The sequence below is a fragment of the Ananas comosus genome, linkage group 5 (genome assembly GCF_001540865.1).
Source record: "Ananas comosus cultivar F153 linkage group 5, ASM154086v1, whole genome shotgun sequence".
Classification (NCBI taxonomy): domain Eukaryota; kingdom Viridiplantae; phylum Streptophyta; class Magnoliopsida; order Poales; family Bromeliaceae; genus Ananas; species Ananas comosus.
This window is the reverse complement of record NC_033625.1, coordinates 14025800-14053729: the sequence shown is the minus strand read 5'-3', so window position 1 is coordinate 14053729 and position 27930 is coordinate 14025800. Positions and strand designations below refer to the sequence as shown.

Here is a 27930-nt window from a genome sequence, read left to right as displayed (position 1 = left end):
CCTTTAAACAATAAAAAATATTTATAGGAAGGTATGCTCTGACAAAATGATCAAATTTTTTCTCATCTCTTTGGGGTGGGCGTGGACGGAGAGGTGAGCTAGGGCGAGGGCGAGGCCGAGGGTGAGGCGGCAGAGGCGTGCGAGGGCGTGTGTGTGGTGGGGATGGACAGAGAGGTAGGCGAGGGCGAGGCAGAGGCGGAGGGCGAGGCCGAGGCGGAGGGCGAGGCCGAGGCGGAGGGCGAGGCGACGGAGGCCGGCGACGATGTGTGTGCGGGCATGGACAGAGAGATGGGCGAGAGCGAGGCGGCGGAGGGTGAGGAGACGCGGCCGAGGATAAGGAAGGAGGAGGATTTTAGAGGTGTTCCGAGTATAACAAATATGATATAATCAGAACCCTAACGGTTTTTGAATGACAGGAAAAAAAAAAAAAAAACTGAAATTTTTTTTATAATTTAACAAACATTAAAATAAAAAAAAAGTACTAGTAGAATGATCTGGAGCTGAAGAATTGAGATACAATAGAGATTTAGAGAGAGAGTAGAGAGAGAGAGAGAGCACCTTTGGGTTGGAAGGGGGAGATGTTGGTAGAGGAGCTGCTACGGTGCCAAATCCGTGAATGGTACCCGATCTTCAAAACCCACACCTTCCCCACCCTCTTCGTCCCCCTCCCCCTCCCCTTCCGCCGCTACCTCCTCGGCCTCCCCCCTCTTAACCCTAACCCTAACCCCATTAACGCCATTAACGCCATTAACGACGACGACGACGACGACGACGACGACGCTCCTCCTCCTCCGCTCTTCCTCCTCCCACGCTCCTCCACTCCCCTCCCCCGCCCCTCCCCTTCCTCCCTCGACCCCCTCTCCCTCCTCGACTCCTCCTTTCCCCCCTCCGACGGCGGCGACGACGACGACGGGGATGGCGACGCGCCGTCGTTCCCGGAGCTCGAGGCGGCGGTGGCCCTCCGCTGCGCGTCGTTCGCCGACGCCGCGCTCCTCCTCCGCGCCTCCGACTCCGCCGCCCACGACCTCTCCCTCGCCCTCCCCTCCTGCTCCGATTACGACCCCCGCAACCCTCCCGGCGACGACGCTTCTTCCCCCTCCTCCTCCGACGACGATTTCTACTACCTCGCGTTGCGCAGGTGGAAGCCCTCGCTCCGCCCGGAGATGGAGTTCCGCTGCTTCGCCCGCCGCCGCCGCCTCGTCGCCGTCTCCCAGCGCGACGCCACCGCCTTCTACCCCGCGCTCCTCGACCGACGCCGCGAGATCCTTGCCGCGATCCGGTCCTTCTTCGACGGCGTCGTCGCCCCGCGCTTCGCGTCGCAGGACTACACCGTCGACGTCTACGTGATGCGGGACATGAGGGTGAAGATCGTCGATTTCAATCCCTGGGGCGCGTTTACGCTTCCGCTGCTGTTCACCTGGGAGGAGCTGGAGGAGATGAAGGAAACGGAGGAGGTGGAGATTAGGGTTTTGGAGAGCCAATGCGGGGTGCGACCAGGGTTGAAGACGGCGGTGCCGTATGATTACTTGGATACAGGGGAGGGGAGTGGGTGGGATCAGTTCTTGCGGAATGCCGAGGAGGAGATTCGGCGGCAGGCGCAGAATTCGCAGAATTCGGATGCCGGCGCCGGAGATTACTGATTTGAAAGGTCTCATGCAGCCACTAACAGGTAAAGTTTTCGAGGAAACACCACTGCTTTATATTGCTTTACTCCTTTAATTGCTATTATATTATCGAAATCCTGATGAATCTTTTTATAGCACTTCTTGCTTTGGTGTTTGTATGCATTGGGTTATGCTTCAATAGAGCTTTTTCCAACACACATGAAAGTTTGAAGCTTTTTCTGCGGCGGAAAGATGAAATAACATTTTAAGCCCGAAAGCGGAAGCAGCTCCGATTTGATGCTTATTCTTTCGCCGCAAAAGATTAAAACGAAAAAAAAAAAAATCTGATTTAGTAGGTTAATTGCAATTAACCTGTGCTTCTTGTTTGGAGATAGCAAGTTGTTTTGTGGATGTGAAAGAATGAACTTATGTTAGAATTAGTTTAGGGCATGCTATTGCCACTATGGAAATGTAACCACTACAATATTTGTGTCGAAACTCACTACTTCGGAAAATTAATTTGTAACTTAGAAACATTTCGGAGTTTAGAACTTTTTGTAAATGATTCTGAGTCGTACCGGAGTTAAATTACAACAAGTACAACAAACTGGGGAGAAAAGGAGAAACCCTTCTTATATGCTTCATAAGGCCAAAAATAGCTTCTATAGATTTGGTTTGGTATTAACAAATCAAAACTGAAGCTACATAACATTTCTTAATTTAATGCTTTTTTTTTTTCCCCCTGTAGCTCTTGTCAGCCCTTAGTTAGATTTCATCAGATGCAATTGATCCTGCTCGCTTTGTTAAGTAGAATTTTTTTTTTTTTTTTTTTAAGATCAATAAGCATGGATCCTGCTAGGGCTGTTAAGCAGCCGAACACAAGTGTGTTGGGGCTAGCTCAAGATCGGTTCAAAAGTAATTCGAGCCAGCTTGTGTTCAGCTCAAAATTACAACGAGATAGGGTAATCCAACTTGTTTCCAGCTAGAAATTAATTCGAGTTAGCTCGAAATTTTATTTCGAGCCCGCTTGAATTCAACTCTATAAAATTTTAATACTAACTATATTTTGTATTATTATTATTATGGATGCTTGCTATTGCTTTTCGTATTAAAATTAAAAAGTCGTGCTAAACAAAAAAGCAAAAACTTAAAATAGTATTCAAATGTGGCACATATCAATCTAAAAGTAATATTTATATTATATCATTTATTTATTTATTTTTGAGCTGTATTGAGCCACACACAAACGAGCTGGAGTCGACTTGCTTATCTTTCGAGCTGAAAAAGTGAGCTTGTCATTGGCTCGTTTATTAAACTAGCGAGGCAAGTTTGAGCCAATTTCAAATAAAAAACGAACTGGCTCGCGAATTGCGCGCTAGATCGACCGCCTACATCCTACTATCTTTATGTGGCCAGTTTTTCATAGAAAATTTAATAGTCAATCATAACCAATTCTGTAGGGTAAGCTACAACTTGGACCGCCAACATTATTCGTCACCATTATGATGAATCTTCTATTCTCTCATTATGATATTTATTTACATTAGTTGATCTTTCATATGCTCCTATCATCAACAAGAAGTATTCTTTTCTTGCTTACATATAGCAGTTGGGTGTGTCTGATGTTTCCTAAATCGCTTCTACTCGCCGCAGGTTTTATGCCCATCCATGGATTGCTTGGATGGTGATGGTAGTGGATGGTAATCTTCTTCGACCTTTCTCACTTTAAACTCATATAATTAGGGTTTTCGCCAAGCCTTTGTATACAGGGTATAGTTGGTGTAAGCTTATCGAGCACGGTTACTACAGAATTGCCGGAGAATCGTACTGTTGTTCATCTTCGTTAATCAAGTAATTCGTCTTAACTTAGAAATTTAATTGCTCACTAATGTCAAACTTTTGTATAGATTATCGAGCGAAGCATGTTTCTGTATCATTTTGTAGTATATGTTGCAATGTTTATTTTTTCCCCAAAAGGGGATAAGCTACTTGTTTATTATTTGAAGACTTTATTAATTATTTATCATCATTTTTGCTTGTAGATCATCTTGTTTCAAAGGAGATAAGCTACATTAAAGTTTCATTGTTCTTGTTTTGTTTTTTGTTTTTTAATTCCATTTTTGGGGAAAGAAATATGACAATTTTGCTATTACACTCTAGAAAACTCAGTTAGAGCTTTGGATTGGATGTAACTAAAAATGCAGTGTAGTTGAAGATGCATGTAGTTGAGAACGCACTATCAAAATTGTATTATTTATATATATATATAGTGGTAAGATTATCTACAATAAAGAAAATAAAAATATTTTCTGTTTATAAAATGATTAGGGAGTTGCAGCTTTTTTTTTTCTTTAAAGTTTTTTCTTCAATTGTTGGAGTTATAACAATAATTAATTTAAATATAGTTTTAACTGTTGCAGTTGAATTTTCTCATACAATTTCAACTGGAATATTTATATTTAAATCTATTTATATATAATTATAACTACAGTGCAGTTGTAATTATGTGTAATCAAACTGGATTATCATTCTCGATCATAGGATGTAAATTTTACTTCCACCCAAGGATCGAAAATCTCTTTTTTCAGAAAAAAATAATTGATAAGACCAATGAATAGATACAAATTTTGGATTTTTGGAAGGGTAGAATATAAGATTTATATTTAAGCGGCATGTATGAAAATTTAATTTTAAATTTTGTAACAATAAAATTTGGGTAAAAATGTATAGAAACCCCACTCGGCCATTTTGAAATAGACCCTTCAACTATTATTTTCATTCTTTTAGCTGAGGCTCTCTCAACTTTAATTTTCGGAACTAAAAGTAATTCTAGTCAAGAAATTTAAAAATTTTATCAAATTTATTATTGATTTTACCAAATTTAATAATTTTAATTTCTCTTAGCAAATAAACCGGTGTATATCTGACATACTAACAGAACTACTAAAAATTTAAATAAATAAAAAAAAGTTAGAGGTTGATTGAGGGGGTTTTTCAGAACTACGTATAGTTGAGGGGGGAATTTCAAAAATTCCTATAGTTGTGAGGGTCTCTGATTTCTATGTATTTTTTAGGTTAAATTACTGAAAATTCTTTTATAAATATAATTTTTTTTACTTTTTCTTTCTAATTTTTAAAAGTCTATATTTTGTGACCTTAAAATTTTAGAAATATTTTAAAGGAATACTATATTAATGGCGAGGGTAAAATAATCAAATTACCCTTTTTTTATAAAAAATAATTCTTTAATACATTTTTGTTATTTTTAAATATATTTTTAGTATAAATTATAAGAAATGAACAGAATAGTAATAAAACTTTGACGGAGGGAGGGCTAAATGTAATAATTTAAAATATTGAGGGGATAAAATATAATTTTTAAAAGTTAGAAAGAAAAAAAAAATAAAAAAAAGTATTTATAAATGAATTTTCTGTAATTTAGCTCTTTTTGTATCACCCTATAATAATCCCATCCCCACGGTTCATCTTCTAAGAAAATTTCAAATACCACTCCTGTGTTTAGCACTTTTTATTTTAATATTCTGTGATTTAAAGTGTATCAATTTAGTATCACATGTTTATATTTTTCTTTTTTTATTATTCCCTCTACTAATTTTTTTTCGTTAAATCAGTAACAAAGTTAAAACTAAAAAGTACTAAAGTGAATATTCGATAAACCTAGGTGGAGTATCTGAAATTTTTTGTATATAATTTAACGAAATATTAATGGAGGAGCAGATGAAAAGGAAAAAAAAAAAATTTGTAGGGTACTAAATTGTTATACGTTAAATTATAGGGTACTAAAGTTAAAAAGTGCCAAACTAGGGAGTGGTATTGAAAGTTTATCCTTTCTTCGACCTAGAGATGTTAACGGGTCGGATTCAGGGGAGGATTTTCAAAAATTCGAATCCAAACCCGACTTCAAACCCGAGACCCGAATCCGAACCCGATGGATTTTAAAAATCCATATCCAAATCCGAACCAAACCAAAAATCCGAAACTCGAACCCAAACCCGAATCCGAACCCGAACCTGAAAATTTAAATCCGAAACAATTATTTTTTTTTCAATATTTCAAAATATATTATATTAAATCTAAATTTTTAAAATACAAATTCAAATATAATATTAAATTTTTATATATATTATATATAATACAAAATAAATTCGGATTCGGGTCGGGTACAATTAAAATTTATATTCGAATTCATATTCGTCGGATTTCTATTTTTGATATCCATATCCGAATTCATATCCATTTAGTATCAAATACATCTATTTCGTTCGGGTTCGGATTCGATTTCGGATCAAATTTTGGATATCCATATATATCCATTGATATCCCTAACGTCCACCCCATTCTCGCCATTTCTCTCTCTCTCTCTCTCTCTCTCTAAATCTCTCCATTTTCGTGTTCTCAGGGAGACGAAGAACCCGATCGGAGCTTCTCAGGTTTCTCTCTCTCTCTCTCTCTCTCTCTCTCTGTGTAGATTCGTTCATGGCGATGTTGAGATCAATGTGGGTTGTTGGTGCAGAGGAGGAGGACGACGAGTTGGATCACCTCGCCTACGATCGCCGCTGCGGAAGCGATCGATTGTGTCATCGTTCCCGTGGAAAGAAGGTAATGGGTCCCGATTCTCGCCTCAAGTGACCTAATTGGCTTGATAGAGTTGTCTGATGCATCTTGTTCTCGTAATAACTCTAATTTGAGCAACTGCAATGCCAGAATCTAGGGTGTTCCTCATCTGATAATGGGGTTAGAATCCAGAGGGTCTTTGTTAATGAAAGGGAACATCTTCAATCCTCGCCGAAAGAGGAGCACCACAGTGATTCTGCTGATGACTCTATTTCCGACGAGGTACTCCGATCAAGTTAAAATCTATTCAATTTTATTTTCTGTATGTTAAATAATACAAAACAAATTGTTATTCTTCAAAAGCTTAAACTTGTACTAGAGAATGGTCTCTGAATATTTCTATACTTAACACTCTCCCTCACGTCCGGACTCGAGGCTTTTCGCAAGGCACGTGACGTGACCTTGAATTAAATGGGAGGAAATTAATAATGCCGGGAGCCTAGCGTGATTCGAACTCAGGACCTCTTGCTCAGATAAAAACTTTTATTCTCTAAAAGCTTATACTAGTAGAAAATAGTGTTTAAATATTTTTACACTTAATACTGTACATAACTATGTCATCATATGCAGGCCAGAGTCCGGCTATGGTGCTTTAAAAGCACCAAGCACTTGATGCTTGTAAGTTTTCCGCTGTTAGATCAATTTCTTTGACCAATTGCACCCCTTAGATTATGCTATTTCACCAACCATCCACTGAAACTCTAGAGGATCGCTATTATCCTAACCCTGTGAATCTTCATAAAAAGGCCGAAAACCTACAAGCACCAATATCTTTGTGTTTCTAAAAGCATAGGAGCTCAATTCATATGGGCCATATCTTTTACATTTATTACTTCGTATGAAGGTTTATCATTTAATAACTTTCTTTTCTAATTTCAGACTTATTTCTTTTTGCATATGGAAAAGTCTTTTCTGCTGTATCTGATTGCATTATAACACATGTTCCGGGATAATTCACTATTTATTTTTATCGTCTCTCTGATAATTCTGGAATTCCGAGATACTATAATACCTTGGTGTACAACTTTTTTGGATGACCATCATCATATGGTGAGAACAGGTTTCTTGCTGATTATGGTTCCGGAGGATATTAGTAAATTCTCTCCTCTCTCTCTCTGTGATATGACTTGGCTCCGATCAAATATCCTTCTCAAAGATTAGGGTTTTTTTTTATAGTTTCCTTCATCACTTATATAGGAAACTCTTGTACCAACCAACCTTTCATTTGCTCGTGGAGTCCCCAAACCTCAAGAAAACTGTTATAGTGTTGAAAAGGAGAGGCAAAAGGGAGCACCCACATGGAGTGAAGCTTTGGAGGAGGCCAATAAGTTAGCTTGTTTGCGCAACACGTTGAGTAGACGTACGTTTTTATAGTTCTTGCTATTTCTCTTTCACGTATCTATCATTCTTTGATAGAACATTAATATTTATTTGGATTAAAAGGAAACGAAAGTCATGTTCAGGAAGCTTATGCATGTGAAATGAATTTTCCGTTTTTCAATTGTTGTTCGAGTTGCTCTACCACCTTTTGCGGGACAAATTAGTAAAGACCTCTTGTTTTGCATTTGTTTTTTAAGCTTTGCTTGTTAGAAATGTTGCTTATTCTACCTTCCTGTGTTTATATACTCCTGGATTCATTTTATAGTTTGCAGTACACTGTTGATCCTGGTCATGACTAAACAACCAGTTCTATATAGTTGTGAAAGTGCGCTACACACTAGCTTTGTGCTTCACCTGTTATGCCTTTGCTCCTCCTTTGTCTTCTGCACTTTAAACCTACACTAGATTTCATGTCTATTGCGCCTAAGATATGTCGAAGATCATGTAATTTCTATAAATTCAAGTTAAAAAAAATGTTATATCACCTTTTTGACATAGAGCATTAGGATTTGAATTTTCCCAAAGGACTTTCATGTTTTATGCTAGCATCTACTAGAGTCATTATATAGGAAATTTTGTTTAGATTTCTTGATACATTTACAGAGGGTTGTCACTGTATGAAGTGGTAGACTGGTGGCCCTTTAGTTACTTGGCTTGGAGCCCTGGACTAACGTCAATTACCCGACCCTAAACTAACCCAATAATACTTTGAATTTTTCACTTTTAACACCATATATATATGACATATCTTCATATGACTTAATTTTGTGTCATAGGTGGTAGAGGGAGGGCCAAGCCCAAGTTTTCTATTCACACACATTCATGTGAATCCTCACCTTCTAGATTTAAGGACAAGAATGATAAGTGTTACGAAGGCTCTTCCAGACGACATATATCCCACCCTACAATGTCAGAACATCCGAGGCCTGAAATGTTTGAAAATGTCGATGAAGAGATTGATGAGCATCCTCTTGAGTCAGTTACTGCTGAAATGAGAGGAGCACTCCCTTCAATGGCTGAAATGCTTGAAGATCTGCAAGAGAAAAATGGCATTTCTAACCGATCCCTAAGTTTGGTATAATTTCTTTTCCTTTTTATTTGATATATAACTCTGTGAAATCAGCTTTTACATATATTCCCCCATAAGATCTGAATTTTCTTATATTCTTCCGAAAGCTTTATTTCTTATTTATATGCCATTGTACTTACAAAAATGCCCCTCTATAAAAAACTTGCTCTAATAGAAAATCAACAACAATTGCCTTGTTTTAAAAACCTTGTCTCAGTAGAAATCAACTTCTCCCCATCAATCGGATGGCTGCATAATTTGGGATAAAGGTATTTCTGTAAGAACTTGCACTTTTGAGGTGCATATATGAAAACTCAGATTTTACATGGGTTTATATATATATAAATAGATGATTTTGCAGGGCTATGTGCATGTAAAAGCCTTTTTTATAGTTTATACTTCATTCTTTCTAATGTAAGTGTTTGCTGTAAAAGCTTCTGCATAATGTAAAAATGAAGGAGAAAAAGACAACCTCTTTTGGAAGGACAATAGTGCTTAATTTAGGTGATAGAGATATTGACGATGACGACCCTCTCGAGTATGTGGATGGTGAAGCGTCTGCGGAGGATGAAGTAATCCTTAACATAGTTCGTCCTTACTGTACACCTAATGAGTTCCTTTTCTTCTAGTGATTTTTCTTACTTGTTTCCTTTTACAGGATGTTGATCAACAGGATTTAAATCTGGCAAGTCAGAAAATTAGAGGGCAGACTATGACAGATTTGTTCCAAGATGCTTTTACTGCATCAGCTTTGGAGGAGCCTATGGTTCAGGCAGCTAAGTTCTCAGGGTAGGCACAAATAATATTGCTTAGCTTTCCCCAATAGTATTTAGCAAAAAAAAAACATACAAACGAATACCTGAACTATATGTAAAAAGAAGTGCTTCAAATCATTCCTCGGAATTTATTTGTAATTGTTATTTTATGTCAGAATATTCTGACAGAAAAGAGAGTATTCTGTTACTTGACAGAAAATAAGCTTTTTTAAAGAAAACAATTGAGTTTTGACAAAATCTATTGAGGAGCTACTGCAATAGAAAGTATTGAAACTGGTATGATACTGAAGTCAAAACTTTTAAAGTTGAAGTACACATTTCAAATCGAAATGTTGCCATGGTAGTGTCTGTATCGTTTGGCCTCTTGTTTTATATGTTCAACTGTTGGACTGAAAATGGCGGGAAAATGTGTTAGTTTTAACCCTGCATTACCTGAATAATAGAGCTGGTTATTATGGGAGGCTACAGCGAGTTATGCAGATTGAAAAAGATAGGCATCTGGAATTCTTAAAGCAATCTCGTGGAGGTCAAAGCTCTTCAAGTATGCTCTTCATACATTCTTTATTTATCCTCTTTTGATAGGAAGTTTTTGTCCAACTACTTTGTATTGGTTGTCTCAATCTTTCACACATCATTTGCTAGCCCATGTTGCTTTAACCTCCTATTTTTCTACTTCCAGATGATTTTAGGGGCTTTACTGTGCAGATTTTATCAAGATGTTTGGAAGGCAAGCTGACCGTTTGCCATTGCTCATTTGAGGAAGATACTGAGGTATGTACATTTTTTTTTCATTTTAAGTCTTAAATTTCCGTCACATTCTGATTATTACCTTGGAATAGTTTTAAGAACACTTCCTTTCAGTGTAGCATCGACTCTACTTGCTCTGTTCCTGGTCCGGAGATCTTTTGTCCTTAAGGGCCATTTTTCAGTAAAACTGATACATCTAATCACGGAGATATCTGGTCTCCTGTTTACAAATTTTAAAGGAAACAAATTTAATCTTTAGTTTTTGGTGTTTGATAGAACAGTGATCATTTGCAAATGTGATGTCCATTCATTTTTCTTTATGAAAACTGATGTTTTTCTTTGAACACAGTTCTAAATCATACAGGTGCTTCATGCTCAATCACTTGAGCATAGATTTGTTAGTAGGATATGGCCTTTGATTTTGAATAATAGTTATTTTGATAAAGATGAGTACTTTATTGTTGCAAAGCCAAGAATATGTTTAGTACTACCAAATAAAAAACAATGCCTTAGTCACGTTCTTACCATCTCAATGTGGTTCGTTCTTCACTCCTGTTTCTTCTTGTCTTTTCTTTGCACCGTCGTAAATGTTTTGTTGTGTCGACTGCTGGTAGCTGAGTCTATTTTGTAATAATTTAGTCTTTTTCTGTGTCTAATGGACTGAGGCAGCTCCACAATCCTTGATGATTTTGAAAGTTTTAGCTCTTGATCTTAACGAAACAGTATGAGCTCTGTGAAACTGAGGCCTAGTTTAGTAACGCATTGTCCATACACATTCCCTTTTATGCTTTAGAGGGTTCATAAAATTCTGAGAGCGCTCTAGAACTTCTATCCTCTGATGCATTGAGGTATGAATTGAATTGACACTGTAGAAGCATCTGGTAATATGTTTCTCTGGTGGCGGTGTTGACCAGCATTTTGTACTATCGCATGGAAGCCCTAAAGCGTATTGGAAGCTTTTTGAGCCCTCTAAATCATCAAACTGGGAGCTTTTGGATAACATATTCACTACTACTAGGCCTGATGTGCTTTGAAGTTGCGCTAACATTCCCACATTCTTTGATCCTAACTCAGAACTTTAGTCCATTTTTTTGCATCTCTTTCTTGTGGGTGCTTCGAAACTTTACCTCTTAAGCACCAAACTTGATATTTACCTTCCCTGTTGTTGCCTTTAATGACTTGAAGCTTTGCCTATCAAGCAGCAATCGTGCGGTAGTGTATTTGGTGCATCATCTCATTTTTGGACTTACTCTTTGCTTCGCCACTGAACATTTTAAGTTCTTCGTGTGTATGCAGATTCTCAACTTGTAATTTAGGATTATATCTCTGATTCACCTTTCAGCCGAGTACAATATCTTTCTTTTTCTTCCCCTGCTTTTTTTGAAGTTCCATCCCTTACTTTGATAGAGATACTTCGTAATTTGTACATATCTAATGAATTTATAAAAGCTGGCTTTTTGTCCAGTAATTTCTCAGTTTAATATGATGTCTATAAATTGCTGCAGTATTCCTCAGGCGTGAAGGGCCCAATCGAATGTGTTGTAGATGGAGGGACTGTGAAGAGGACAGTAATATTTAGTTCGAAGATATGCGGCAATGTGGATATTGAAGTAGGAAAATTCATTCGCATGTACCCTCCATGGTATGTGCTTTATACCCTTTCTTTTGATTCTGTAGCATCAGCTTTGTTTAATATAATTAGTCGCTATTCTTATTCCAACTTTCATGATGTCCATTAACATATTAACACATAATGCTTTAAATATGATGATCATGTAAACAGATGCTGCAAATATATGCTCAGACTTGGTTAGAAACCCAGGAGATACATAAAGTTTAGATCTGGATCGTGCTATACTGCTTTTCTTAATGTGTTATGTGATTTTCTACTTGATAAATATTGAAGCAAACTGAGATTGACAATTTTGTGTAGACTGAGAATGAGGAAGTAAACATTTGCAGAGTTCAAGAGTAACAAACACAAATTTTCTTATGAACAGGAAAGAAGTTCTGGTGAAAGAAGATGAGAAGATCATTCTCTGTACATATTTTTCAAATGTAATGGCATAACTAGTCCATCCATGCCATGTGCGAAGGTGAGTTAGCTGCTTCTTTTGGTCAATTTTGCTTCGACAGAGACGTAAAATCTGCAAAATGTGGAAGATCTAACTGAGAGATGTTTTGAGGACACTAATTCACTAAGTAATCATACTGTAAAATTTGTAATTCAATAAGATTGATATAAATTGCATGAATTGAAGAGTCCATCTTTAAGAGGTTCAATGGCGAGCGATAGCTCCTTAGGTTTCTGACCTTTTGGCGTATTACGACTTGGCTTTAAGTGTTTCTCCAAAACGTATTGTTCCTTGTAACTTACCTTGTATCATACATAGATTTATTTTTCTGCAGTATTTAGTACATATCCTTGGAGATGTCACAATGAGTGGCTCTTCAAGGTTTTTATGTTTTTTGTTTTTCCGTCTACTTAGCATATAAACACTTCGAGATGTGTGCGGCCTCGGCTGTCGTAGCATCTGATGTTTGTAACTCACTACCAAACTTTGATTTACTGGCAACTGTGAATCAACTGTTTGGGTTTCATATTATATATATACCTAAATTTTGAATTTTTTGTTTTTGTTTTGTTTTGTTTTGGCATCTTAAAGTTGTTTCAGAAAAAGTTGATAGTAAGAGATGTTATCTCATGTTTTAAGCTAACAGTGGAACCAAACCTCATTACATGCAAGTAAACTAGTGAGTAGTATTTGTGTCCAAATTCATCAATAGCTTTCCATTTCCGGTTTGTCCTGCTATGACTAATATTATTCGGTTCTCTATACTCTCATTCTCGTGCGCGTCTACTTACCTGTTTTAGCTTCTGCAGTTGAGCCTCCGCTGCAGCGTATTCGGCAGCAGAAAAAATGTCTGTTTGGCTTAGCTTTTGCAGCTGCGCACCTACCACAGCGAGGGAACTTTAGACTTGAAACTGCTGTTGTTCGTGTTATTTTGCGATTGCGACCTGCCCTGCATCACTTCACTCAAAAAATGTGCGCTAAATAGGATGCTGCACATGCAATGTACGGTAAAAGTTGGACCAAACAGACACTCGCTTGCGGTTCATCACTCATAAACCTCCCAACCTTTCGAACATTTTACTGAGGGATGCAAATGGATCCGGAGTTGATTGAGCTCTCATCCCGATTAGGGCCGCATGGGAAAGTAAACGGAGGCCCAAAAGTAAGGGAAAAGCCAGCAGGGAAAATGAAGCGGGAGGTAGGAAATCCTTTTCTTTTCTTGATCTGTTTCGATCACCGTCCGGGCTTTTCGGATTGAAGCTTTAAATAGGGCAAAAAATATAATAAACATTATTTTTCTCGTAAGTTTGTCCCTATGGATCTATCCTCTTTGCGCCGCGCCCTTGTTTTTAAACTTTCCTCTAACTATGCACCAAATATAAAAGAAAAAAAAAGTTACAATGTATAGACACTTCGTATAACTTTATTTTAAAATTGACTCCTTGAGTTCTTTTTTTTTATTTGATTTATATTTTTCCTACTTATTAACATGTGATTTGGCTCCTTTTGCTAGCAATTTTAGGGATTCTGGTCGTATCATAATAAACGATTATAAGAGATGCACGCGATCAAGTATAGTTTTAGTTAAAAAGTGGTCAAGTGCATCTCTCTCCGCGGCGTTTTGATTCTAATTGTATTTCAAAAATTATTAAAAAAGGTAGCTAAATCAAATAGTTGATAAGTCCAGGGGTGTTAATGAAATAAAAGATACTTCGAGGGGTCAATTTCAAAAAAAAAAAAGAAAAAAAAAAGAAGCATAGAGCCGTAGCAACACTATAAAAGCCCCACCGACCTCCCCCTCCCCCACACCTCTGCACCTCTTCCATGGCTCTCCTTCGCTCCCTTCTCTTCCCTTCCCTCTGCCCCCAAACCCTAACCCTAACCCCGTTCCCCTCCACCAAAACCCCCGCTACCGCAACCAGGCGACCTCGCAGGCGCGCTCGAGCTCCGCTCATGGCGACCTCGCGCGACGCCACCAAGCTCGTCACCTTCCTCGGCAAGGGCGGCGCCGGGAAGACCACCGCCGCCGTTCTCGCTGCTAAGGTCACCTCACCTCTCTCTCTAGGGTTTCAATCGCGTTCTCTTGTAGCAATTTACCTGCATTTTTCGTCGATCTTAGTAGCTAAACCAATTTCGAGCTCGATTTCGCGGAGCTAAAGTGCTAAATCTACACCGTTCTGATCGTAATAACTATACTTGGTGTGTATTTTTGTGTGAATTTAATGTGTCTAGACTCTTTTTTTCTGAATAATTTGTGTTCATGTCCTCTTTGCTGTAATATTAGTCTAATCCTAGTAGTTCATGAGTAAATTTACTGATATAATGCATTTAGGTTTGCCAATTTACAATACATACTCAATCTGTCTAGCTTTAGGAGGCATTTTGTGTGACTGTTTTACATAAACGTTTTATTCCAAGTGCAAAAGTATATTATGTGTTTAATCCACAAAAGGATTGGGGTTAGACGTACGGAAATATGTAAAATAGATGAACTTTTGAGGAATTGTACTTTGGTCCTGATTTTTTTTCCCACCAAATGGATTATCATCTTTTCTATTATTTATCATTTCTTTGTTTTACTTTATCGACACTGCATGCATTTCTGCCCAAAAATTCTGTATGTCTGTTTGGAGAAAGATGCTCAATGCAGATGATTTATGCTGATATTGTGACCTATAGACTGTGGTATTTTTATGCTCTGTTGAACAATTTTACGAAGATAATTCCTTTATGTTAGTCCATTTTAGCAACCATTAACAATTGCCAAAATGACGAGAAGTATTCTTTTTGTCAATAATCAATATATAAAGTATGCAATTCAGCATCTATTCTAGTTAAGAATTAGGGTTAAATGTATGGAACTATTATGGATAGTTTATGGACTTTTGATGAATTGCAACTTGCTCCTAAACTCTTTAAAAAAAAATTGCTTGCAAAATTATCAATTTCCTACCATCCGATCCTGCATGTATTTTTTGCCAAATGTCCATTATGTAAATTAGGAACTGTGCATGGCATGAGATAGTTAGCATGCTAAGTTACCTTTGTAAAGTGAATTACCCGGTAAATCATGTGTGCAATCATAAGTTTGTTTGTAATATGTGCATGGAAAACACATGCTCTGGCATTACTGCAATAATTTTGGATAGTACATCCACCGAGTGATGACATTGTGAAATTACCATTTTAAACCAAATCACCAAGTAAATCATTTGTTTGTTTTGCACATGGAAAGCACATGCTCTGGCATTACTGCAATAATTTTGGACGGTACATGCAAGAGGACTAATCTTTAGCCAAAAATTGTGCGCTCATATTGTAAATCATCAAAGTTCAAAGACTATCTGCACATTTAGCCCCTGATAGATATCCAGATTATTTTTGTGTTACTCAACAGCTTTATAACCTTCACTAGTGCTTTATCTATGTGCCAGTACTATGCAAGGGAAGGAATGCGCACATGCTTGGTAGTACATTCTCAGGACCCGACTGCAGAACAGCTGATGGGTTGTAATTTCGGAAATTCTCCAACTGACTGCGGTAACAATCTTTCTGCGGTTAAGTTGGAAACAAGCAAAGTAAAGCCCTCTAACCTTTCTTCATATACTCTCTATATATGAGTTCAAAGAAAAAAAAAATATTGGGTCTTGATTTCGATTCTTTGCTTCTTAAAAAGCATAGTTGCTGCTTGAGCCTCTTAATCGAGTGAAGAAAGTTGATGCCCGTTTGAATCTTACTCAAGGAATCCTTGAAGGGGTGCGTATGCGACACATAAGACTAGTGTTCATTATCTTTTCTCCTTGTTTTAGATGAAAATATGAAGTGGGTTGTTCTCCAAGAATTAGGTTGTAGGAGAAGAGCTCGGAGTTCTTCCTGGAATGGATTCGATATTTTCGGCATTAACCCTTCAAAAGCTGGTTAATTTTCTTCCTGATAGAAAAGATGGTGCTTCGACTGAGTTTGATATTATAGTCTATGACGGGATTAGTGCTGAGGAGACACTGCGACTGGTCGGTGCCACTGAGAGAGTAAGGTAGTTGTTTTACTTATTCACCGCTCGTAATTTTATTAGAATTGGAAATGAAGTAATGAGAGTAGCTATCAAAATTCAGATGGTACTTAAAGTACATGAGGAATTTGGCGGAGAAGACAGAAATTGGAAGATTGACTTCTCCTTCGATGCTAAAACTGGCTTATGATTCTGCAAGGCCAAATGGCAGAACCAGCGAAGGCAAAACGAGCACAGAGATTTGGAATGAGATCGAACAAATTCTAGGGGTACTACTTCGACCATGGAAACAGTCATCTCCTTTTGATCTTGTCGTGATTGCAAGTATCTCATTATTATAACTTGTTTGGTCTAAATTCAGAAGCAGAAGCTTCATGACACCAAGTGTTTAAAAATTAAACCTTTTATTGCAGTAGCAAGTTGAAAATGAACTTTTGTGTCCCAACAACTACATATCTGATTTGAAGCTTCTTATTCTGTTTTGCTGTAGTGTACGTTTGTCAAGAATAATTTAGGAAATAAACAATTAGTGCTTCTTCAAACAGCTTTATTCAAACGACATTTTTACAGAAGCTCTAAGCAGGCCATATCAGGTCCATATCTGAGCATCATTAGTACTTTTCAATCTTCTGCAGAAAGCTTCAACCTCATTCACCGACTCTAATAAGTTCAGATGCTACCTTGTGATGGACCCAAAAAGATCAATAACAATAACTTCAGCACTACGTTATTGGGGTTGTGCGATTCAAGCTGGAACACAGATTTCTGGAGCACTTGGTTTTGCTCCACAATCTTCTTCAATATCACAAGAAGTTGCTGGGAAATTCACCCCCTTATCCGTTGGAACTCTGCCATATCTCTTGATTGATTCCTCTTTAGATTGGGATGCAGCAATAAGTTCTTTGAGCCAAGATACAGAAGATCTCCTTACAACTACGCACAAATGTTCGCACCCTTCTGTTACATTTGATACTTCCCAGAAGTCTGTGAAACTTTTTATGCCTGGCTTTGATAAGTCCGAGATCAAATTGTACCAGGTATGCCATTTAATCCATTTGTCTGTTCTTTTCAGCCGAACAGCTAGAACAGTTTCTGCACTTGATAAAGCTGAAGCACCTGATGACAAGGCATTTGGCTATCAAGTAGTCTAAAGGTTTTGCTGTTGCAGGGAGCTAAAATGAGCTTTTAGGCTCCGATTTGCTGGTCCATTTTTTCAAGGATTAACACGCTGAAAGGATCCTTTGTTCTGTTTTTTTTCATTTCTTGCTTGGTTTAATTTGTGGCATATTGCCCTTCAAAAAGAAAAATGTTGGTGTATCGGTAACTTTTATAGTAATTGATTCCTTATGTTAAAATAAAATGCAGTATCGAGGAGGATCGGAGCTGCTCGTAGAAGCAGGGGACCAGCGGCGCATCATTAAGTTGCCACTTGGCATGCAGGGAAAGGTCTCGGGTGCTAAATTCATCGACAGAAACCTTGTTGTGAAGCTCCGGTAAAACTTCAAGGACTTTGACAAAGAAGTTCGAGGAAAACAGTTCCGCTTTCCATTCAGAAAAGGAAAAGAAGATCATGCATCAAAAGATCGTCAATCGCAATTTAGTTGATGACAAGTACAATTCTTTTATCTTTCCCTCCTTTTTCATCATTCTATACGTAATTTTATGTTTAGATTCTGTTACTTAGTCACTTCCAAAAAATGTAAACATTCTGTTTATAGAATGAATGAATGAAAGTTAAAAATTGTAGTCACATACTATATCTGTTTAATTTCAGATAGTAACTTATTTTATGCACGAGTTTAACATGGATTTAGAACAAGCTAACATGCCATCCTACATTAATAGGCGGATCACTTTTTTTTTGAATTTTTTGTCAAAATAGGAGGAAAAGGAAATATATATATATATNGCCTAGTTCTATATATATATATATATATATATATATATATATATATATATATATATATATATTAAGACTATACTCCTCCACGCTCGCACTTCTTCAGCGACTATGTTGATGCAGAAAGGTTATTAGTCTAACCACTTCTTCAACAATATAATCCCTTATCATGCATTGTGTTTTAACTGGCTCGGTCCCTGATGACGTGGTAGACTCCATCAGTTTCAAACCTTTCCAGCACCACCGCCGCCCTGTGGTGGCCGCAGCTGATTCCCGTTGATGTCGTAAAGAATCTGCCCGGAGAAATCCAACGGCCGACATCTCCCACCCCTGATGATGCTCTTCCTCCAAAGCGCCGCCTCCTCGTCGCTCTCCTCTGCCACCACCTGCTCCTCTGCCACCTCACCACCGCCTTCACAGTCATCGCTCTTCCATGATATCAGCTTTGTGATAACCGCGGCTTTGCTTCCCACATTGCTTAGACTTGCAAGCAGACTCCGGCGGCTGTCGACGTCTCCTCGCAGCGAGGATGATGTTGGGAGTATGATGTTGTTCTTCTTGTTTGGTTGTTGCTTTGCTGACATCTTGGAGTGCTTGTGTGTTGTGCAGAGGGAGATGATCACCGCGGCAATAGTGGCAACGATGACAGCGAGGAGGAGGTAAGCGGTGGTGGTGGTGGTGGTGGTGAAGGGTGTGGAGGGATCAAGCTGTAGTGGAAGTGGCCTTGCCATGTAGAGAGAGAGAGAGAGAGAGAGAGAGAGTGGGGATGGTGTGGCTATGTTGGATCATTGGATTTCAAGAGGGGGAGGAGGGGGTTTTGAGTAGGATGAAGAGAGAGAAGACTTCGGAGGGCAAAAATGGAAAAGCAATGGGGAAGTTTCAACATAATTACAGGTTTGACATACTGGTAGGGCATGGTATGGTATGTTATGAGTTTGATGTGCTTCCAAACACCAATTGATTTTTGTTAGTTAGTCATGATAAGAAGACAAAAGTAGGCTGATATGATATATGATAGATAAATATCTTAGGTATAGATTGTTCTTTTCCTTGTCGTTATTTTTAAAGACATAAGTAGGTTGTTGTGCTATTAGTAGGTTGAAGACATCTAGCACATGCCTGTAGTGTTGGCCTTAGAAACCCTCCATAAACCTACTTATTTTAAACCCCGAGACGAGGGCACGAGTCTCAAATTTACTATTCATCCTCCTACCTTAAGATTGATTTTCGTGCATATTTTACTACTGAACTTTTAGTTTTTCGTGTGTAAGGTGGAATAACCGTGTGATTCATTAAATATCGCTGTCATTTGCTAATCTGATTTGATCAGATTTAATAGATCCGGTTGCGTATACTAAAAATAGCCCTTGTAAATTTATGAGTAACGATATTGATTAATATAGGATTTTCCTGTGTTTACGAATTGTAAGTATTTTTGCTGTGTTTACGAATTGTTGAGTGTTGCATCTCTAGTCGGGCTCGAAGGTCCTATGCTTAGTAGTTTGGTGTTTAAGGGCAATTATGCAATTGGAGTCAAAATTAGTGGCCATAAATGTGGGTTGTTGCTGACGTCGCCCAATTTTACTCTTTATTACTGACTTTGGTCGATATTAGTCCACTTCAAATCGATCTGCTCAGTCCTGATTTTATTTCTACTTTCGACTTTAGTTATAATATAAGGACAGTGTATGTGACAACCAAAACATATCAGTATCTATCGCTGCGGGAAAAAGTAGAAATGTAATTTTCAGGCTCTGATTTTGCTGGAGAGGGAAGTTAATGCGTGTTTAGCGTATCTCGTTTCTCCTAATAGTATTTCTCAAGCAGTACTTTAGTAAATTGTACTAAGCTGAGCCCGTTCGAAACACAACTAATTAGCTGTATTGATTGATATATGAGATGTAGAGTAATGTACATGCATAGAGTGCATATGAGAGAAGTATAATAGTATAACTAGCTCTGTTAATAATAAGATTGAAGTGTTGTGGGGAATAAATGCAGGGGGTTATTTTTATATCTTAGATGGTTAAGTGGTCCGTAATTTGGGTTTGGTTGAAGAAGTGCTTTTCCTGTGGTTTGGGTGTGAAGGAAGTGCTTAAAGATGCTTTCAAGGGAAGAAGCAGCTCAATCCAAAAAAAGCTAACTAATGCATTGTTTATTTACTTCGGTTGGTTTTGTTACTTTTTCTCCAGAGAGTTATTAGGTAAGGGATTGCCTTTACATAAATGTAAAGAAAATACTTTTGGTATAAGTACTTTTTGTTATTGTTTATACGTAGCCTTGTAATGTTTATGTCTGTGACGCATCAGCATCTAGGCAGACTAGTACTAGCACTTTGGATTATCAATTGCAGTACTCTAATTTTGGGCTTTAATTCAATAGATTCCAGCTGAAGGTCAAATCGACCTGCCATAAGATCTTTAATTATAGTGTTAGGAATTAGCATCAGCAATCGGGCTTGCTGCTGGAAACGAGCCAGCTCGTGTTTGGCTCGAAAGCTTAACAATTCCAACAAGAGCTGAGGTCGGCTTGCTTGTGTGCGGCTCGATATAGCTTGGGTATATATAGGTTAGCCGGCTCGTGTTTGGCTCGAAAACTGAACAATTCCAACAAGAGCTGAGGTACGCTACGCTGGCTTGTGTGCAGCTCGTTATAGCTCGGGTATATATAGGTCGGCCCAAATGTAAAACAATCTATATTTTATAATTTTTAATTACTACCTTAAGATTCTAATTTTTTAATTTGTTTTTAATTTTTCACGTAGTAGTAGGGCTAATAATCTAACTTTTTGTTCACTAAGCTGAATACGAACTGAATTTCTTAGCTCGATATTTTAACGAGCTACCTCGTGTTTGACTCGTTCGATAAACGAGCGAAAATAAGTTGGTCCTAACTTGCACGTGTTCGGCTCGTTGACAAGTTGGTCCTAACTTGCACGTGTTCGGCTCGTTGACAACTGTATTAGTAATTGGACCTAGGACCTCTTGTGGGAGATCAAGAGTACTATTCAATTGAATCTTGGATTGGGCTTTTCAAGTTGCATTGCAGGTGCAACTGTAAAAAAACAAATCTAAAAAATTTTGTTTGGTTTTTCAGAAGAAATCCCATTGTACTACATATTAGGTAACAAAATTTGTAATTGATGCTTTGAATTATGAGTAACCAAACAAAAAAGTTTATAGTTGTATCGCTCTCAATTGTATGTTGTCAACTGGATTAATTGCAAATACAAGTGTTCCATCTCCAACTGTACTGTATTTATAAATATGCTAAATCAAACAACTCGTAAAAGTTGATAGGAGACAAATCAAGATTCATAATCTTCTAATACTAGTGAACAAAATAATAATTTTACAGTGGAAAGCATAATCACCACATCAGTGATTGGTTCTGATGGCTAGCTTATGCTGTGGCATCTGAAGTAGCCCTTACAAGAGAGAACATGAGTTCTCTTAAAACCCTAATTTCATTGTAGCTCAACCCCAACTATAAAAACTTTTTTGAGTCCACAAAGCACCTAAACTTGACAAAGTGATCAATCCAAATGACCTTATAACTTGGTCAATCATTTCACAACATAACAAAACTATTACACAAAAATACTATTTAGTGAGACTTGATGAAAATTTGATTGAGCAAAACATTTATGCTAAAGTAAGATAAGAAGAATTTTTATTTCTTTTTTTCTGTTTGAAACTTAGAAGAGGACTTCCAGGACAGGTACCTAATCATTAGATGACTATTGATTTGGAAGGTAAAAAAATTTGTTGCAATTGTAATTTTTTGGGGGGGGGAAAAGAAAAAGCAACTCTATAGGGAGAATATATAGGGTAAGGTAATGTCAGTTTGACACCATTGCAATGATCTTCTTGTGGGGAAAACATTTTCTCTGTTTTGCTAGAATATATAAACATTTTGATAAGTCTAATTCCAATATTACTCTCCAACAAAATAAAATACTACTTTTATATTATAAAAGGTCAGAAAACGCTTACAAACTTTTATTTTTTAATACTATAAAATTATAATTACAACTGTGACAAAAAAAAAGTATGAAGTCACATGCTTCAACGGTAACAATTGCAATTAAATTTAACTATGAAAGTTTAAAAGATCTCAAAGGGCTCATGATCTTTCCTTCTCCAATGCTGCTTTAAAATTACGGTTGTAACCGCCATCGGAGAAGTATATAACTATATACTTTTGCGAGGACAGTTGCAATCATAATTTATAGTGTAAAAAAAAAAGGCAAAAGTAGAAAAGCATTTTTAAAATTCTTAAGCTTTTATAGTATAAAAATAATACTTTTAGCTTCCGCATTATCACCAAACCAGAACAAAGAGAAAGAAAAATTAAAAACACCCTTAAATTTTTTGAGGCTTTCCTAATATCTAAAAAAGGTTATGTATAGTATTCCCATTCACAAAGCCAGCAATAAAATAAAAAGGGTTACCGACCGTCCCTAAAGCAAGTGTCAGAGGGCTTAATAGTTGGTACCCGAGACCCAAGTTTGAATCCTAGTTGATTCATATTTCCAGCTAAGTTTATTTCTAAGTGAAATAAACGAAGTGGATAGCGTGCTACATATCTCTAAAATAATAATAATAATAATAAGGGTTAATTTCATACAGGTCTCTGTAAATATAGTGAATGACAAATATATCCCTATAAAGTTCAACTTTCATCTGTTGTCCTTACAAAAGTCCTGATGTTTTTAAATATATTCCTACCGTTAAAAATATTTAGTTAATCATAGATTAAATACTTAACCTTGATTAATTTTTGATATTTTTATTCCTTTATATTATACTGTTATGGTTTTTAGAGAGATATATTTGTAATGTCAAAATTGAAAATATAAATAATTTTTTAACGGTAACAAACGAGAAGGATATATTTAAAAATATCAAGACTTTTATAGAGACAGCATGAAAGTTGAATTTATAGAGATATATTTATCATTCACTGTATTTATAGGGACATGTACGAAATTAACCCAAGTAAAAAATAATAACAACTAAGAAAACTGCACACAATGTTTAATTTTGAGCCGCCGCCAGCCCAGCCCGTCCGTCTGCCCTTCTCGTTCTTTTTCCTCACGCAATGCTGCAGGCATTCGGATTCTCCTCGCTGAAGATGGTGGTGAGGCGGTTGGCGTCGGTGGCAATGCTGTAAATACCCTCGCGGACGGGGGTAGGATAGTAATTATACTCCCCGCTGAAGTACTCCTGCCGACGTGGCGTCCTCTCCCACCTCGCCAGCGGCGACGGCACGTAGCGGTAACCGTACCCGGGCCGTCGGACCGGGTCCGGTTCGGGCGAAGAGGGCTGGGCCGGTTCGGGCTGGGCCGGCTTGCGGTGAACCGCCGGTTCTGGCTGGGCCGCCGGTTCGGGCGGGATTATGTAAACCGGGTTGTTGTCGCTGAAGGTCACGGACCGGGACACGGATCTCGTTGGGGGCGGTGAGTATACCCTTGTGTGAACCGATCTACTACTACTTCTCCTCTTATTATTATTATTATTATTATTATTATTATCTCTCCCTGAAATAAAAAAGAAATTTTCAAATAAGTTTTTAATATTACCGGGACCCTTCTGGTTTCGCGCTTTCTCACTTTAGTATTTCATACTTTAAAATATATTATTATTTTAGTATCTGTTTTTTGTTATTTTTTTATTTTTTGTTATCTCCTCCGATAATTTTTCTGTTCAATCAGTCCCAAAGTTAAAACTGCATAATACTAAAGTAAAAATTCGGCAAACCACATGGTACTAAAGTAAATATTCGATAAATTATATATATATATACGGTACTGACAGAAAGTGATATATTTTAAACCACAGAGTACTAAGCTGAGAAAACAGGAAACCACATCAATGGTATTTGAAGTTTACCCTAATAAAATAAATAGCTAAAATGCAGAAAATATTGTTAAATATAAAATATCTTATCAAATAATTAAATAGGCCTCTATTTTTTATTTTTTGTTTTCTCTTTTTAAGTAGGTGAAGTGTTTTTTTTTTTTTTTTAATCTAAGCGTTTGGTTCGGGAACAAGGAGGAGAATAAGCCCTTGTCCCCCCTTTTGTTCCCAAACGCAGCGTTTGGTACCCGAGAACAGTAGTTCCCGGGTTTCGGGAACTAGCTGGTATAAGGCTGGAACTGACTGGAACTGCTGTTCCACCTTTTTCCTGGAACAAGCTTGTTCCCGGATGAGAACAAGGTTAATTAAAGTCTAAATTTAAATTTTAATGATAGTAAATTATTAATTAATCTAATTAATATATTTAAATCATTATCTATTGCTTAAATAATAAAATAAATAATTATTATTAATTTAATAATTTAGATAATAATAATTATTAATTTAATAATTATTATTTATTAATAATTATTAATTAAATAATAATTATTAATAATTATTATTCTTAAGAAATAGATAATCGATATTATTATTAATTTATTATTTATAATTAATTATTAATAATTAGATAATTATTATTAATTAATTTATTACTTATAATTAATTATTAATATTATTATTTAATTAATAATTAATAATAAAATAATTATTCTTATTAATTAGATAATCGATATTATTAGTAATTTATTATTAATAATTAATAATTAAATAATTATTATTATTTATTAATAATGATTTATAATTAATTATTAATAATTAGATAATTATTATTAATTAATTTATTACTTATAAATAATTATTAGTAATTATTAATAACTATTATTAATTATTAATAATTATTATTATTTATAATTATTTATTAATAATGTATTTATTATTTATTTTTAAGTAATATTTTGATGTTAATTAATTAGATAATATAATTTTAATTTCAAATTTAACTTTTATTTCTCTTGTTCCAATTTAACCATCCAAACGCTATTTATCTTATTCCTAGGAACAACTCAATTTAATCCAAACGCAAAATTAGTCTAGTTCCTGTTTATACCTGAATTTGTACCTGTCCCTGGAACAAGCAGTTCTTACTTATTATACCTGAACCAAACGCAGCCTTAAGAGGTTAAGTGCCGACCACGAAATAAGTTATCAGAAAAATTAAGTGCATATATATATTTTTTTATCCAAGGAGTTAAGTGCAATGCGTATTATATTGAAGCAGTAAAGTGTGTTTTAGCCAAAAGTGGAAGGTAAAAATGTGTAAAATTTATCTTAACTATTATCCATTTTCAACAGATTATCTGATCTTTAAAAATTGTGATGTTAGTGTGTAATCCTTTACTTTTTTTGATCTGGATAGTTAGTGATCCTTTAGCTTCAAAATTTGAAGGCACCGTTTATCTTTACGGATTTAATTAATATATTTTATGTGACTCGTGTGACTATAAATTTATTAAAATAAATAATAAGCTTAAATTTTGTATCTAAAAGTCATCAAATTACTTAAATCAAATAAATTGAAAGATTGAATATTGAAATCACAATTTTACAAGATCAAATAGTAAAATCAAAATGATTTATATATAGTTTAGGTAAGTTTTACAAGTTTTTACCAAAATAGAATTAGATTATGCTAAATTATACTTTTAGTCCTAAAACTATCAGGCGCGCGTGTGATCCTTTGGTCCTCAAAAGTTTAATTGCAGCTCTTTTTGGCTTGAACTTATTACTAAATTATTGCGATCAAGTCTCAAAATCTAATTTAATTAACTAAATTCTAACGTGTCGCTAATATAAAGGTGATTTTATAGTATTACAATTGATGACACAATAATAGATTAATATATATGCAACACTACATACTTCCACGTCAGCAGTTTGTCGATATTTATCAATTAAATCAGGTATTAGGACTTGATTGTAATAATTTAGAAAGTTCGAACCAAAAATTGCTACAAATTAAAGACAACTAAAATATCACGAGTCTCGTAGTTCGAGGACCAAAAGTGTAATTTAACATATTAGATTTAATGAGTTGAGCTATAATACTTCTACGAGTATAACTATTCGCATATTTTTAATTTTTTAATAAATATTATTTCATCTGCCGCCGCTAAACTCTAGGCATCCAAAGATCATAAAAGTTGTAAGCAAGTGAACAGCAATAATTTTAGAAGTATTTCAGCACTATTCTAGATTTAATAATATAAAGAGAGGATTTGCAGTTGATTTGTGAGAATTTAAAAAAAAATGCAAAATGGCCCAACACCTTTTTACTCCACTAAATACTTAATTATAAGGAGGTGAATATATAACAACTTGAAACTCTTGCTTACTTTTAATGTGTTATAAAATTTTGTTTTGGTATAATATTAATTGATGCCATAAATAAATCAAGCTAGATAAAAGGTTAAGTATACAAACCTTTTTAAGTAAAATTATAATGCATTTTTGAAATAAATTATGGAGCGCGCATTAAGTATTTTAACTTTACTAAACCTAATATTTTTTACTTTTTTTTTAAAAAAAACTCAAATTTTATTAGAATTTAAAGATTTGCATTAAAAGAATCAAAATTTCTAGTAGGGAGTACAAAAATCAAACATATTATTAATTCATATCTAAAAATCAAAATTTTAAAAACTTAGCCCAAGTAAGGTCCATAAATTTTTACCATAATATAATTTTCAAACCATGTCCAAAGAGTGTAAATATTATCCTAGTTATATATGCACTCTACATAAATTTAATGAAAGAAATCAATTTGAAAAAGTTTAAACAAAAACAAAAAGAAAAGGAAAAAAAAGAAAAAGAAAATATATCTATGAGTAAGAGTCAATACCATTGCACTTTCCAAGCACCTTGGACACCATCTTGCCTACAGGATAGCAACCCATCTCTCTCTCTCTCTCTCTCTCTCTCTCTCTCTCTCTCTCTCTCTCTCTTGTGGTGTCTCTCTCTTTCTCTATATCTCTCTCTTTTGGTCTCTAGCTCTCTCTCTCTCTTGTGGTGCCTCTCTCTTGGTCTCTAGCTCTCTCTCTCTCTCTCTTGTGGTGCCTCTCTCTCTCTATATCTCTATCTCTCTTGGTCTCTCTCTCTCTTGTGGTATCTCTCTCTATATCTCTCTCTCTTGGTTTCTCTCTCTCTCTCAAAGATATTAATTGTATTACATCTTCATTTCTTCATGGGAGGCACTCTCTCTCTCTCTCTCTCTCTCTCTCTCTCTCTCTCTTATATGAGAGGCATGCAATATAGATATGGCAATATTAATTATAAAGAAGAAAAGAGATAGGGTTGCAAAATAGAATCTAAAAAAGAGAGAGAGCACCAAACTAAATGGGCCCATATTCCAAGCAAAGAGAACCAAGTGATAAGGAAAGGGGTGGCCCAAACATTTCATGGAAGGACTTCAATCAAACAAGTAGAGCTACAAGCATATATTCTTGTGTGGAGCTTTCTCTAAAAGCTCCTTTTAGATTCTCTCCTTTTAGAAATTACACTACTCTAATGAAAAATTTATTTGTTCTCTTTTGAAAGTTTGAGACCAGCAAATGAGGTTTACTTTTCTTTTTTGTGTCCATACCTAATTTGTCTAACTCCCTTTGACTCCTCTCTCTCTCTCTCTCTCTCTCTCTCTCTCTCTTTAATAACTCAAATAGATTCTCTTTTGCTACAAGCTACTATTTGGTTCTTCAAAAAAGTGTGAAAAAAAATTATAAGAAAAAAAGTTTTTTATGAAACTTTTTTTTAATTTTTCGCTCGTTTGGTTTGAAAGAAAATAAGCAATTTTGAAAATATTTCTATGATATATCATATC

The 27930-nt window shown here is 36.1% G+C and overlaps 5 protein-coding genes across 9 annotated transcripts; 3 read left to right on the top strand and 2 right to left on the bottom strand.

The window, feature by feature from the left end:
* On the top strand, positions 509-3687 carry LOC109711065 (cell division cycle protein 123 homolog). The gene is made up of 2 exons (XM_020233961.1): positions 509-1669; positions 3258-3687. Exon 1 carries the CDS (start codon positions 579-581, stop codon positions 1638-1640), a length of 1062 nt encoding a protein of 353 aa, XP_020089550.1. The 5' UTR covers positions 509-578; the 3' UTR covers positions 1641-1669; positions 3258-3687.
* LOC109711064 lies at positions 6470-12840 on the top strand. Of its 4 annotated transcripts, XM_020233957.1 has the most exons (9): positions 6473-7289; positions 7437-7599; positions 8396-8694; positions 9123-9275; positions 9347-9477; positions 9908-10005; positions 10144-10235; positions 11717-11853; positions 12212-12840. In XM_020233957.1, exons 1-9 carry the CDS (start codon positions 7179-7181, stop codon positions 12279-12281), a joined length of 1254 nt encoding a protein of 417 aa, XP_020089546.1. In that variant the 5' UTR covers positions 6473-7178; the 3' UTR covers positions 12282-12840. The 4 variants fall into 4 exon arrangements, with proteins under 4 accessions (XP_020089549.1, XP_020089547.1, XP_020089548.1 ...); XM_020233960.1 differs by lacking the exon at positions 12212-12840 and having other exon boundaries at positions 6470-7289; positions 10170-10235; positions 11727-11851; XM_020233958.1 differs by lacking the exon at positions 12212-12840 and having other exon boundaries at positions 6470-7289; positions 11727-11851.
* Positions 13096-18085, top strand: LOC109711063 (uncharacterized protein At1g26090, chloroplastic). 2 transcript variants are annotated; one of them, XM_020233956.1, is made up of 7 exons: positions 13096-13484; positions 15721-15864; positions 15968-16042; positions 16132-16319; positions 16399-16564; positions 16931-17332; positions 17661-18085. In XM_020233956.1, exons 1-7 carry the CDS (start codon positions 13374-13376, stop codon positions 17790-17792), a joined length of 1218 nt encoding a protein of 405 aa, XP_020089545.1. In that variant the 5' UTR covers positions 13096-13373; the 3' UTR covers positions 17793-18085. The 2 variants fall into 2 exon arrangements, with proteins under 2 accessions (XP_020089545.1, XP_020089544.1); XM_020233955.1 differs by having other exon boundaries at positions 13096-14329.
* LOC109711062 lies at positions 18240-18960 on the bottom strand. Its single transcript, XM_020233953.1, has one exon. It carries the CDS (start codon positions 18924-18926, stop codon positions 18420-18422), a length of 507 nt encoding a protein of 168 aa, XP_020089542.1. The 5' UTR covers positions 18927-18960; the 3' UTR covers positions 18240-18419.
* LOC109709966 lies at positions 23090-27112 on the bottom strand. Its single transcript, XM_020232364.1, has 2 exons — positions 26956-27112; positions 23090-23737 (listed from the first exon to the last, which is right to left on the bottom strand). Exons 1-2 carry the CDS (start codon positions 27008-27010, stop codon positions 23292-23294), a joined length of 501 nt encoding a protein of 166 aa, XP_020087953.1. The 5' UTR covers positions 27011-27112; the 3' UTR covers positions 23090-23291.

What these genes read in the sequence shown, in the direction of transcription:
- LOC109711064 (XM_020233957.1), top strand. Translation starts at nt 7,179, where the DNA reads ATGTTCCGGGATAATTCACTATTTATTTTTATCGTCTCTCTGATAATT. An exon ending in CAGGCAGCTAAGTTCTCAGG is followed by an intron (nt 9,478 to 9,907) that starts GTAGGCACAAAT and finishes CCTGAATAATAG; the next exon opens with AGCTGGTTATTATGGGAGGC. An exon ending in TGGAGGTCAAAGCTCTTCAA is followed by an intron (nt 10,006 to 10,143) that starts GTATGCTCTTCA and finishes TTCTACTTCCAG; the next exon opens with ATGATTTTAGGGGCTTTACT.
- LOC109711063 (XM_020233955.1), top strand. Translation starts at nt 14,111, where the DNA reads ATGGCTCTCCTTCGCTCCCTTCTCTTCCCTTCCCTCTGCCCCCAAACC. An exon ending in TTAAGTTGGAAACAAGCAAA is followed by an intron (nt 15,865 to 15,967) that starts GTAAAGCCCTCT and finishes TAAAAAGCATAG; the next exon opens with TTGCTGCTTGAGCCTCTTAA. An exon ending in AGATCGAACAAATTCTAGGG is followed by an intron (nt 16,565 to 16,930) that starts GTACTACTTCGA and finishes AATCTTCTGCAG; the next exon opens with AAAGCTTCAACCTCATTCAC.
- LOC109709966 (XM_020232364.1), bottom strand. Translation starts at nt 27,010, where the DNA reads ATGGGTTGCTATCCTGTAGGCAAGATGGTGTCCAAGGTGCTTGGAAAG. An exon ending in GGTGCTTGGAAAGTGCAATG is followed by an intron (nt 23,738 to 26,955) that starts GTATTGACTCTT and finishes TTTTTATTTCAG; the next exon opens with GGAGAGATAATAATAATAAT.
- LOC109711065 (XM_020233961.1), top strand. Translation starts at nt 579, where the DNA reads ATGTTGGTAGAGGAGCTGCTACGGTGCCAAATCCGTGAATGGTACCCG.
- LOC109711062 (XM_020233953.1), bottom strand. Translation starts at nt 18,926, where the DNA reads ATGGCAAGGCCACTTCCACTACAGCTTGATCCCTCCACACCCTTCACC.